The following is a 12615-nucleotide window of genomic DNA, read 5'->3' as shown; positions in this document are numbered from 1 at the left end:
TTATCCAGATACCCTGCTATACGGCATTTTGTGGTGTGAACAGCTAGTTCCAGATAGATGGCGGTTTTCTGGTATTCAAACAAAAAATCTGTGGTTCCCTGGAGTTTGAATTGATGGAGTCTACTATATAAAGTACACATGCTTTTGGGGGCAAAAATATGCAGTTAGATGCAAGTCGCACAACCATTCCACAAAACCCACCACCTCCCGTGGATAATAAATAAATAAATAAATAAATAAATACTTTGTGTAGTCTTACAGGTGGGAAGATATTTTGTGGTTTCGTAGAAGTTTTGACGCTACTTCATGGCTGTTCTCGGCTATGGTCTGTGTCAGCAGCTAATGTGCCTGTCATGTGCCCTGGACAACACAGTTGATTCGGTTTAAAATTGTAACAGATATATTTTGCGGAAGGGTCACCTGAACAAAGGTTGGTAAGAGACAACTCTTCCCTTTTCACATGTACACCAACAATTTCTTGTCAGGAAAGCCAAAATTTATTATCCCAAAATCCCAGGATTTTACCTTGTGAAATCTCGGGATTTCTGGACACGAAAATATATGAGGATCCTGGGATCTGAACTCTACATAATATATTCCAAGCTTTTTTCCTGATCACACAGAATGTGTGGGAAAAATGGCGCACAAAAAATGCTGTTCACATTGTGTCATATTAATGTGTGCTTCATTAATTCATTTTCACATAATCTTACAAGACAAAGGCTTCAAGCTTCTGGCAGTAGGTCATCCAGTGTGATTTTCAAAGGCTTCACTAACAAATTTTAACGCTGGATGGCCAAAAAAAACAATTATATAATCCACCAAATCCGAAGTCCCTCTCGCTCTTATGATCTCGTCCTATCCCTTACACCCAAAGGAGTTTCCGTACCAACAGCAAGCTGCCAAGGACAACCAACGGGCAAAAAATAGTGGGAGACTGTTACATCACAGCAATAATTTTAAGGAGACACAAATATACATATTGTTGTCAGGACCAGTGACTTCAAATATTCTCACCCTATTTCCATCATAGCAAGAGGACCGCATTATTCCTGAGAGACTTCAATGGAGCAAGTACCGAAGCCATGGAGGGGCATTGAAATTTTGGGAAGAAAATACAAAGGAGAAAGTTTCAACGGTGGAATGTGACGAAAAGTGTTGAGCATCAAGCTAGTGAAGTTAATGCCTTGTTCTGAAGCAAAATGTGATAGCGTCACGTCTCCGCGCTTTGCTTCCGTTATGCTCCCCGAGCCAAAAGAGATAGCCAAGACTTTTCTTGTCTCATGCTTTGATAATGGTGGTAAGGGGAGCTGAAACTTGAAACGACAGGCCTAATTGAATCAAATGGCAACTTCCTGTGCCTGTGCAGACGTCACAGTGAAATCCTCCCCTTCCTCGGCATACCTTCTTTGGGAGTCCGTTGCTCTAATTAGGTCACATCCTCGCATTATTGCTTAATTAAAACAACTGGTGAGTATTCCCAATCAGCTGAAATTGGTATTTTACTCTTAATAGTCTCAGATGTCCATCACTGACAATGTATTGTGATTCCACGTTGTTTCTTTCTCAGGACAGTGGATAGGAATCGAGACGCATTTTGTGAGACAGATTGAAAAGCATCTTGTAAACCTCGTAGAAGCACAATGAACTTGAAAAGGAAGTTCATGAGGGCCTCATTCATATTAGCAGCTGCACGATTTTTGCTTAGTAGGTGTTAAGGCCTTTAAAAATCTAAAAAGTATTTACATGCATGCTCTGCTAGTGCAGACAGGATACGCCAACTGTGTTTATGAGTAACAAAGAAAGCAGACACCAACAAGAAGATTGCGACGTATCTTTTCAAGTTTTTCCTGGGCAAACAAGTATTGCCAAACATAACCAGGAGTCTTGCATTGTCCTCTTCATTTTGTATCTGTCCTATTATTATGTATCCTCTTAAGCAAAGTTTCGAAGGTGGTTTTAGTGTGATGTAATGATTGAGAACTTTGAATAGACGTACATTCTTAATATTAGGACCAACAAGTAGCAGAATACTGTGTAACCTCGACGGAAAAGCAAACTCGTCACCTCAAGCCACCATTTTAGTTTTAACTCTGTTACAAAGCTAGATGCTTGTGGGTGTGATGACGATCTTCTAAGCACATTTTCTGTAAAGCTTTTCTGGACTTCCAGCTAGACTACTGGACTTCAGGAATACAGCAATGCAGGAATGAAACAATAAATGTATTAAAGGGTCTCTAAAGGGGTTGGTGTTTGTGGGTCTCAACAGCTACTGGAAGCAGGTATGTCTGTACTCAATGCTCATTATTTCAAATACACTGTCAATGCAATGCATAATCACGTAACAGCGCTGTTATACCCGTCCCAGCATTGCTCTAGCTTTTGTTGCGCATGCATCTGCAATCTGATTCGTACTGCTCTGCTCACAGTTGGTATGACTTTTCACTGTCACCATGTAGCCTCCATTTCGTAAAGTTTCGTTTTTCGAGCGTTGGCTATAATCAGCATGTTTGACCATGTTGATGCGCTGATTCTGTTCCTGTTACCTTGTATGGCGGTATTAGCAAAAGCTTCCGCTACTACAGAATATGCAAGCGTCCCGTTGACGTGCATTCCTATGCATCACAGCCAAGTCAGAGCTCCTCTTGTGCCACATTGATTGGACAAAGAAATGCAGGAAGGGGTAGTTCCTGCAATATATTTCCTTTGACAATTGGATGCGCTGGGGTCGACGTACCCTTGACGTTTCGTGCCGATTCGGAGGAAGGAAAGAGAAACCTACAAAATGGCACCTTTATTCCCTTTTTAAATTTCAAACGGCGCAACGGGTGAATCTTGTTCCTTTTGCATTATTGTCATGACGACGGAGTCTTTCACGTCAAGAAGAGAGATTTTTGCACCTTAGTGCCCATTTAGGAGTTGCAGATTTGTTGCTCCCAAGTAATGTTTGCATTTGATATGTACTGTGCAGATGTTTGCACCTGCAATGTTGCATAATGATACTGACTGCATGTTTTGATGTGGTACCTCTGTCACCTAAAACCACAAAACGAACAAGAGTTGAAAACTGAAACTGCACCACTGTGTTCATTACAGCTCTACCCCAGCTCATACCGAGACAGCTCATACCAGGACAAATCATATCAGACAACTGATACCAGGACAAATCATTCCAAGTGAACCCATACCACACTAATCGCATTCCAATTCAAGTCGTACCAAAAAAGACAGTATGAGGGGGAAAAAATATCACTGAATGTGACTTATAATGAAGGAAATGTATGAACCCCACAAATAACATTTACCGAAGCACACTGAAGAGTCGTTGAAGCGCAATACATGGGAAATAAGAAATTTTGGAAAGAAACCCAATGGGAATTGTCCCACGTTTCCACATTATGGAATAGTAAGGCACTAGTCATTTGAGTAGGTGGACGGACTCAACCCGTATTCTGGTTCATCACAATGCCACCCGCAAGGGGTCCATTGGCACGCTTCATTATGCCTTTTTAATTTCTGAATTGAATCTTGCAGACCAATTATTTTCTTAAGACATAGTCGTCTTCACTTTCCATGTTCTGTTACGACAGCGTATTCGCATGTTATTCACAGCAAGGTCTTTGTTCAACAAGATTGACACTTCATTGCTAATTTTTTTGTCCATCAATTTCGAAATCCCATTCAGAAAGCAATGTGTAGTGGAAGCCAGGTGCAAGGGTTTTGTGTTGTATGCATCACTGATATCAGTTTAGAATGTTCTCAATGGCAATTCTGCTAGAAAAGACAAGACATCTCCTTTAGAGGAGACCCCACACATCTCCACTGTACTGGAGCGACACGTGCCAGCCAAGGATTAACAACCCATCGTTCATGCTGGCCATACGAACTTAGTAGAACCGGGGGAAAAACTTAAGTTCTGAACTTTGCGTATTTTCTTCGGAGCATTTGATCTCGTATTTGATCTCACTTCGGAGACTAGTATGAGTTAAGCGGAGCATGAGCTTTGGTCCGCAATAGAGCGGCTAAATCAAATCAGAAATTAAAAAGGCATCAGGAAAACAACGCCTGGAGAAGCCTGCCAATGAACCCCTAGCGGATAGCACTGTGATGAGCTGGAGTACAGGTTGAGGCCGTTCACCTACTCAAATTATGAGTGTCTTAGTATTCCATGTGATGACAGAAATGTGGGGCAATTTCCATTTGGTTTCTTTTCAAAATTCCTACTTCCCACGTAGTGCGCATCAACGACCCTTCAGTGTGCTTCAGTAAATGTTATTTGTGGGATTCATACAGTTTCTTCACTATAAGTCATATTCAGTGATATTTTTTTCCTCATAGGTCTTTCCCGGCACGACTTGAATCGGTAAGAGATGAGTGTGGTATGATTTGTCCTGGTACGAGTTGTCCCGGTATGAGTTGTCTTGGTATCAGGTGTCTTGGTACGAGTTGTCTTCGTTTGAGTTGTCCTGATACAAGTTGATTGTGCTACGAGTTGCCTGGTATGAGTTGAGTGTGGTGTAAGTTGCCCGGTATGAGTTGAGTATGGTGTAAGTTGCTTGGCCTGAGTTGTACTCTTGGTATGAGATGAGCGGTCACCTTCATGACTATTGGCCTATGTGATGTCCACATTGGTGGATCCAAGAGGAGGGGGGAGATTGGCAATTGCCCCCCCCCCCCAAAGAATGTCAGTTTATACATTGTATCTTCCCTCTCCCACTATGCACTTCGACAAAGGCACCCCCCCAAAACCGCGTGTCTGGATCTGCCTAATCTTTTGCCTGATCTTTTTATATAATTTTTGTGTACACGGTTGTCCTTGCCCCCGTACAGGTTCCAAATCTTAAGTACAGACATCAGGCACAAGATGCTCAGTGGAACCACCTGCAAATTTGGATGTGTTGAGACTTAATGTAAATCATTACTGAATGACAAAGCCAGACATGAGTTGACGGCTCCCAAATTGGTCCATCCTTCAGTGCTGCAGACATCTAATAACATCCCTGTTCCTGGAATTTCTATTGTAGATGCAGACAAGCACACCTGCCTTTGGAACATGAAAGCTCTCCACTAATGGCATTATACAACAAAGCATTCTTGCTAACATCTTACAAGAAACACATTATGTTTTCTACCATGCGCGGCATGCGGCTGCTTTGAAATTACCATGTTTACACAAACTGCAAGAGAACTCTGTCAAACAGGATCATGTCATTAGGAAAATATGGATTTGGTATTCTGAAAGCACCAAATATCGAAGATCAGCATAGACAATCACATGTAAAGCACGCACATGATTACTTCAATTAAAATTATTTTTTGTTGAAACATCAAATCAATTAATTTGTAAATAAAAATTATTTTCTATGGTTTACAACCTTTAATTGAATTAGGGTCAAATGGAAAAGAACATAATCCACAGTAACATAGTTTGCGGCACTCACATATTTTTCGTGTAGCTACTAGTTTGTTGTCTGTGGGAATTTAATTTCTTAGGATGTTCCTGCCACATAGATGTGTTTCCACTGATTGCATGAGCAGAAATTCTTGTTCAGTAGAAAATGTTCTATGGGAATACTCATAATTGCACTGAACACCTATTAAGCAAGCAAGCACAAGGAGGAAAGAACAGGTTGCTTGAAGGCACCCAGCCCACAAAATGTGACGGTGGGGTTAGGCTGTGAAATTAGGACAGCTTGGGCAAAAACAGGTGAATCATACAAGTACAATATTGGCTTTGTGTGATATGGAGACAAAATTGCCAGAAGCACCATAGATTATTCAAAAGAGATTAGTGAACAAGGTGAGATTACATATAGGGCTGAAAAGTCAGAAGGGAAGCAACAGTCCCACCATGGGATGCAGTTAAATAAAATAACTGCTGCTGCAACAGACACTTGGCAAAATATACCTTTCAAAAGAATGTGCAGACACCTATCAACATTAGTACAAATCATGAAAAAAAGATAATCAGCACTATAAAACTTACCAGCACAGTCGACTAGAGAAACCACCAGTAGTGCAGCCAGGGCATGGAGAACACATTTTGTCTCCCAGCAAGTCATTGCGATCCCCAGTTCAAAATAATAGGTTACTTTGTTACAACCCCTGAAAATAAGACAAGAGCACTATGCCACTTTGTTCTTCTTGCGGGTCTCTCATACCGATTACTACAGCACAAAAATGAAAAACTCTTTCACGAGCACGTTCTGTAACCCAACGGCGGGTCGCAGTGCTTCCACCGAGGGACACACTGACAGGATGCAGACGCAGCCCAAATGCTGCTTTTTCAAGGCTAAGGGGTTTTACCCACACAGATTACGTTACCCACTGAAAACTGATCTTCGCGTAAAAAAAAAAAAAAAAAAAAAAAAGGAAAAGAAAAGAGAGACAGCTAGACCGACATCCCCCCCACCTCATAACGCACATTCATCCTACGTGTGCATCCAAAAAGGGCTGGCCAATTCCTCCGCAATAGCTGCCTGCAGAGTACCGTTACTGATAGTCTGATATCTGAAACTGTCTGCTGGCTGTTGAACGGAATCAAATCTCGTGTAAAATGATCGCTTCCTGACTGGACAAGATTGGTAAACTGAGCTTCGATATCACAATGTTGGTGTCTGCTGATAAATCAGATAAATCCTAACAAATTGGCCAGCAATTACGGCACTGTTCTTTTTCGTTTGGTTCTTTGTTGTTGTTGTTGTTTTTTCTCGTGTCATTTGACAAACGTCGAAGTTGTACAACGCTGCGGACGTCCAGTGGGACACTGATTGTAAACGGAAAAAAGAAAAAAATTCGGATTTGCGACTATCCATTGGAAATGAAGAGCCAACCAAGCAATGTGCAGTTTTTCGCATGTACAACGCGCATACTATTTTCCTTTATTATTATTGCGTTAACGGAGACGCATGAAGATGAGGTTATGGTGTTGGGCTTTATTGAGCAGCACAATTCACGTCCCTTGCAATTACAAGCAACTCTGTGGTAATTTTTCCTCTGTAGTACATAAAGCAGCTCACTGACAGGTTGTATTTATATTTCCACAAAAATAATTAGAAAAATACACTGAATGTTGTCCGCGTGTACTTCAGACATGCTCAAACCATTGCTAAGAGACAACTGCTCGATGCTATCGACAGGGTATCTACGATATCGTCTTGATACTGAGGGAAAAAGTGGACACAGAAGACGAGTACACAGGGAACGAGTCAAGGAAACGTTACCTTATCGTATCTACACCACTTCATTGCTTGCATCCGACTTTTATGTTACACAGAATATCCACTTCGTGTGTTGAGGTAACATGTCAGTTTATTTGCTTGGAGACACAGTGGAGAAATATACAGATTTCACCGATTGCAGCATGTATTCTACTGTCTCCTTTAAAAAATCCACAGCCCTCACGCCGGGACGCGCCCTTCGAGCTCTGTCCATATATAGGATTCTACTTCCTAATGCATGTGGGAGTATATGTGCCAAGCTCCGCACGTCAAAAAGAAACGAGACCCACGATAATGTTTTGCAACTACGGGTACAGAAGTTGGGTCATTAAGCAGTGTTGTACTTAGGAACAGATAGCCAAAAAGTTCGAGAACAACGAACAAAAACACAGCAGAAAGGGAAACAACTGAAGAGCTCACCCAGGCCCAGACGAAACACGACAGAGATAGGGAAATACACATGCATATCTCGAAAGGGCAAAGACATACTTACCGATGCGTTCATCCGTTATTTTGTTGATAACGCGCACAACAGAGAGAAATGACAGAAAACAAAACTGAACCCTGAACTAAATAGAAATTTAGCGCGGAAAAAGACAGCACGGAGACTCCACACACCGCTCGTGACGAGACTCACCAGTCTGGAGGGTAGTTCCAACGGTCGCGGGAAGACGGCGCCACTGATATACTGATGCGACCACCCACGGTGGGAAAGTCGGGTCGGGAAGCGACGGTGCTTCTACTCTTTTTTTGTGTGAGTTCTGTTGTAAGCCATTTGTAAGCGAAATCGTAATCATTGGGGCGTGGCTTGGCGTCACAGACTGTGGTGCTCCTTGGTTGCACTGTAACTTAAGGTTAGGCAGAAGAAATCTGTAACCAGGATCGACGAGAGAAATTACGGGAACCGGAGTTGAGTCATGCCCGAGCCACTCTTCGTCTCGATAACATAGTCCTATGTTTCTTCTTTATACGTTACGACGGGCCTTGGGTCGTGCGGGTCCTTGAAGAGGCCCGGGCGCCATCCCCGGCTGCACCCCTCTCGTCGGCCCTGCCTGTGACAGTACCTGGCTCAGGTTCTACCATTTGTGGCCGCGGTGGAGCAGTTTGGAAGCGTGTCCGCCTATTGATTTGGATTGGATCCCCGCCGATAACGCCTGTATCTTGGTGGCAGGGTACAAGTTGCCTAGACGTGCCATCTTCCCCCAGGTGGGAAAATTAACCCACGACCAACCACTGTGGCGTCGCAGTGTGATCATAGTTGTCTCGCGGCGTAAAGACAGGATCTTCATTATTATTTAGTTGATACGTTTATTAGATTGCGACGCATCGCATATCGTAAGGTAGATGACCAGAAGCGCAAGTTGTGTACAGTGCATGCGAAGCAGCTCTCTTTGTTATGATTCGTTATATGAATAATGTATCAGTATAGTTAACAATTAGACACACAAAAACAGGTTAGTTTTACGAATGGTATATTTGTATAGAATAGAATAGACGACTTCCATAAATACCGAAGGGGCAGTGCGGAAGCGCATGTTATTCTCTGTGTGAACGCGCAGCAGTGTGAGGTTTCTCTGTTCAAGTTGGTTGTCTTCAAGGGAATTCCAACTGTGCTCAAACTTCCCACAACTACGTTCGAGTTCTACTCTGAAACGTCAACTAGAGCAAAAGACATCGAACAGCGTTACCTTGCGTACACCACCGCGGCAATACGGTCTCACCTCTACGAAAGAACACCGTCCTCAGCAGTGGCGTAGCCATGGGGGGGGGGGGGGGGGGGGGCTAGAGCCCCCCCTACCTGCCACGGACCTACCCACACAAATCGTGCAAATCCGAGAACATAATATATGTGGGGGGACTAGTGTAACGATCGCGAAAGTTGCAGTTTATGGCGTCTATCTAAGAAGCACTCTTGAATGGTTTTCAAAGTATGAGCTTTTCAAAATACTTTCACTCTCGTGACACCACCTCATTGGTCATGACAGCCTAATACATGTAATCCTTCTGTGAACGTCTAAATCAACTATTTTCGTTCCTTTTTTTAATCCTCAGTTTGCAGTGTGCACAAGTATGTGTGTGTTGCCGACACAGGATCTGCGGGGGGGGGGGCGAGTTTCCGTATCGAGCCCCCCTACCATGGAGGTCTGGCTACGCCACTGGTCCTCAGTAAATAACATATCGACAGTCTTGAAACAGGTGACTCTGTCCCAAATAAGGACACTCTACTTGTGCGACGAACAAAAGCAACTTTTAGGCCGCGTACCCACATGCGGCAGAGATGTGCGCAACAGTGTGTCGGAGCGAACCGAAAACCGGAACCGAAAACCGAAAAAAAAAACGCTATTTTGGGGCGAACCGGAACGGAATCGAAACCGTATACGTTTTTTTCGCTCAGGAGGGAAACCGAAAAATATATTTAACGGTTTTCGGTCCAAGAAAGAACTTCGCCGGTTTGGACTACGGATAGGCGAATGAAACAGACGTCGTGTGCTCTGAAGTCATGTCATGTGGAATGTATGTCAGTATAGTATGACCCTTAGGCTCCCTTTGTAATGGTTTATCGTTCGCGCACGCACACAGACTTCGAGGTACATGTGACTCTCTAGCAATGTGCCGTAGTGTTCGTTTTAATTTGATCCCCCCAAACTCTACTCAACTAAACAGCGACCCAAGGGGGCTGCATAACGGCTTCTTTACCGGTAATGTCGCGCAACGCGTCCCTTGTTTTAGAGCAGCTAAGTTGAATACATTTACGTATACGCGAGGGCAAGCCCGTGCAATGTGGTAACTCTTTTGTGGACAGGACACGAAGAAAATAAGACGGAGCCGTCGAGCGCGTTTGTGAGTGAAGGTGTTCCTCGATTTGCGTCGTACTCGTGCGGTGGTGCTTGCTGGCTAGACAGTAGCAACAGACATTCGGATGGGACGCGATCGCTCCAACCCAGCAGGAAACGTATGACATCACGACAAACAAGTCCGTTTGTAGCATGTGCTTCAAGAAAGGAGAAAGCCCATTTGAACAGACAGTATGACCAGAATTCAGGGACACGACACAGAAAGCCGGCTTCGCGGGATAGCAGACAATCATGCAAGAAAGCCGACTTGACAGATTTGCACGAGGATATGGGAGGAGGAAAAATTCGGGGAGGGACGAGGAGGAGAGATAAGAAAGAGAACTTTTAACGTCATCTGCACAGCAATAACACTGTGGGCACGCGGGGCACGCGCGAGAGCTCGTGCTCAGGTTAAAAAAAAAACAAAAAAAAAACGCAACGCGTGGCTCAGAATTGAAATGTGCATCAAGCCTTTTCTGTTGGTTGAATGTCGTTGCGAAATCAAAAATCGCGCTATAGAAGCTCGTGAATCGAAATTATTGGTCCGCATGAGAAAGGCATGATCTTAATATTAATAATTGGTGGCGCCTACTATGATCATGAGCGACGCCACGGTAGATAGATTGGTCTATTTGTGAACAATTTCATGATGCAAAAGCAGCTATGGCCTTAGTGTAACCTTTAGTGGAAATTAATATGAACGATGTACTCGAGAATATTTTCTATTGCAATTAAAAAAGAGTAGACAGGGACGTCCAGAGATCGCTATTGCAGACCTGCTGTTCGTCAATCAGTACCAATGCGCTAGAGGCTGAGCTGTCGCCGACACACAGGGGCTGCAACGACGCAAGTTAAGCTAGTTAACGAAAGAGTCATATTAGCGAATGTTCAGCCGTTCTGCTTCTACAGGGACAGGCATGAACTAATCCTATACTGTGCTATCTTATCGAAACTACTAAATTACGTCGCGCCTACGGTAGTGATCTGCAGGCAGGCAAAGCAAATTTTATGAGCAAATGTACATGAATTCTAAGAAATGAAATAAAAAAATACTATATGATATGTGTATAAAAAAAAAAGCGACACACCAAGGATTGAACCCAAGAACTCAAATCCGCAACGCGCTCACTATACCACGAGACCGGCCTATCGTGTACGTTTTTCGTCGTGGGAAAAAAATTAGGACCTCCTTCAACTGCGCATAAAGTTGCAGAGCGCACAAGACAGGCCAGTCTTTCATGTCCAATGTGGACACTTTTTGGGGAAGCCCTAGTTTTGACGTAATCAAAGGATTAAGACACGCCAATGTATTCTGCCATGAAGCCAACACGGCGAAAATAAGTCTCTCAGGAAAAAAAGTGTGACGGTCTCAAGCTACCAATCCACTTGTGGACAATCGAGGAACCTTCTGCCGTCACGCCGAGATGTGGACACTTTTTTCAAACCCTCAGTATTAATGGGTATTTTATGGAAAGCAGACGGAATGTATAGCTTCAATGGAGGGCATCGAGTTCGCAGGTTAAGCCAACTTTAAGAGTAGGTGTCCCGCAATTCTGGGAATTACAGGAACCAGGAGCTATAAATTTCACAGCTGTCTACTAATATTAAATACCATGTATGCGGAATAAACGGGTTTACATTTTGTAAAATTGATTTCTTTTGTTTTGTGGGGATGAATATTCCCAGCAGAACTGGAACCGGTTAAAAACCGGTATGAACCGTTATTTTTTTGCTCCGGAGCAGAACCGGTACCGGATCGTTTATGATGTAACCGGAACGAAAACCGGAACGAAAAACGTTTCGGTTCGACACCCTGGTGCGCAACCGCCTGCCGCAAGCTGATGCGTATGCATGCCGCCCCAGCTATACTGCATCCGCCCGCTACTCTCCACAGCGAAAGCTTGACAAGACGGCGATCGACAGCGAAGTCGAGCTACTGACTGTATTCTTACATCCGAGCTTTTGCGAAATCAACATCGCAGACGCAAGAAACGCATGCTTTGGGTTCACTCGCTGTGGCGATAGCGCATTCTTTCCTTGTGAACAATGTTTAGCTTTCAACTTTCTGACACTATGACAGTCAATATCTTACACTTTACTTACCTACACTCCCAAATTTTATTCCAGTGTCTACCCGAAAAGTCATTTTAATGCAACGCTCTATAATGTAGGCAGCAATAACATTTTATTTCCGTCATAAATTCGCCGTCTGAAAAACGTGAGCATCACTGCGACATACCTTCTAGTCAACGACGCCGTCAATGCTTCCCGTGCGGGAGGCCGGAAGAAAACAAGAACGCACGCAACTTCCGTTTACTTCGTGATTGGTCGACCATGTGCGGATGCCGCTAAAAATCGTGCACTGCGTGCACTGCGCGATCGCCAATCATGGGGTAACTTCGCCAATAATCCTGGCGGTTACCGTGGTACAGGGAGCTTCCCAATGAAGACTACTGAGGGATGCTCGCATGTTTTCTGTGGTGGGTAGTCCTCTTGGACTACCCAAATCCCAGGGCAAGAGGGTTAGCACGCCTCTCCCTCTCCTGTACCACCTCTCTCCC

General features: G+C 43.8%; 1 protein-coding gene across 5 annotated transcripts in view; it reads right to left on the bottom strand.

Annotated features, from left to right (window-relative positions):
* The window catches only part of LOC135396516 (laminin subunit beta-1-like), a 157271-nt gene extending 149334 nt beyond the window's left edge, over window positions 1-7937 (bottom strand). For 2 of the 5 annotated variants that reach the window (XM_064627529.1, XM_064627533.1), the window contains exons 1-2: window positions 7714-7851; window positions 5987-6105 (exon numbers count right to left, since the gene is read on the bottom strand). In XM_064627529.1, coding sequence (XP_064483599.1) covers window positions 5987-6062 — 76 coding nt within the window. In that variant the 5' untranslated portion in view covers window positions 6063-6105; window positions 7714-7851. The other 3 variants (XM_064627532.1, XM_064627531.1, XM_064627530.1) reach the window with 3 other exon arrangements.
* Window positions 7938-12615: the final 4678 nt, after the last annotated feature.

Source organism: Ornithodoros turicata, chromosome 6 (genome assembly GCF_037126465.1).
Source record: "Ornithodoros turicata isolate Travis chromosome 6, ASM3712646v1, whole genome shotgun sequence".
Lineage (NCBI taxonomy): Eukaryota > Metazoa > Arthropoda > Arachnida > Ixodida > Argasidae > Ornithodoros > Ornithodoros turicata.
Note: the sequence above shows the minus strand (reverse complement) of the source record. Positions and strands in the feature narration are given on the sequence as shown.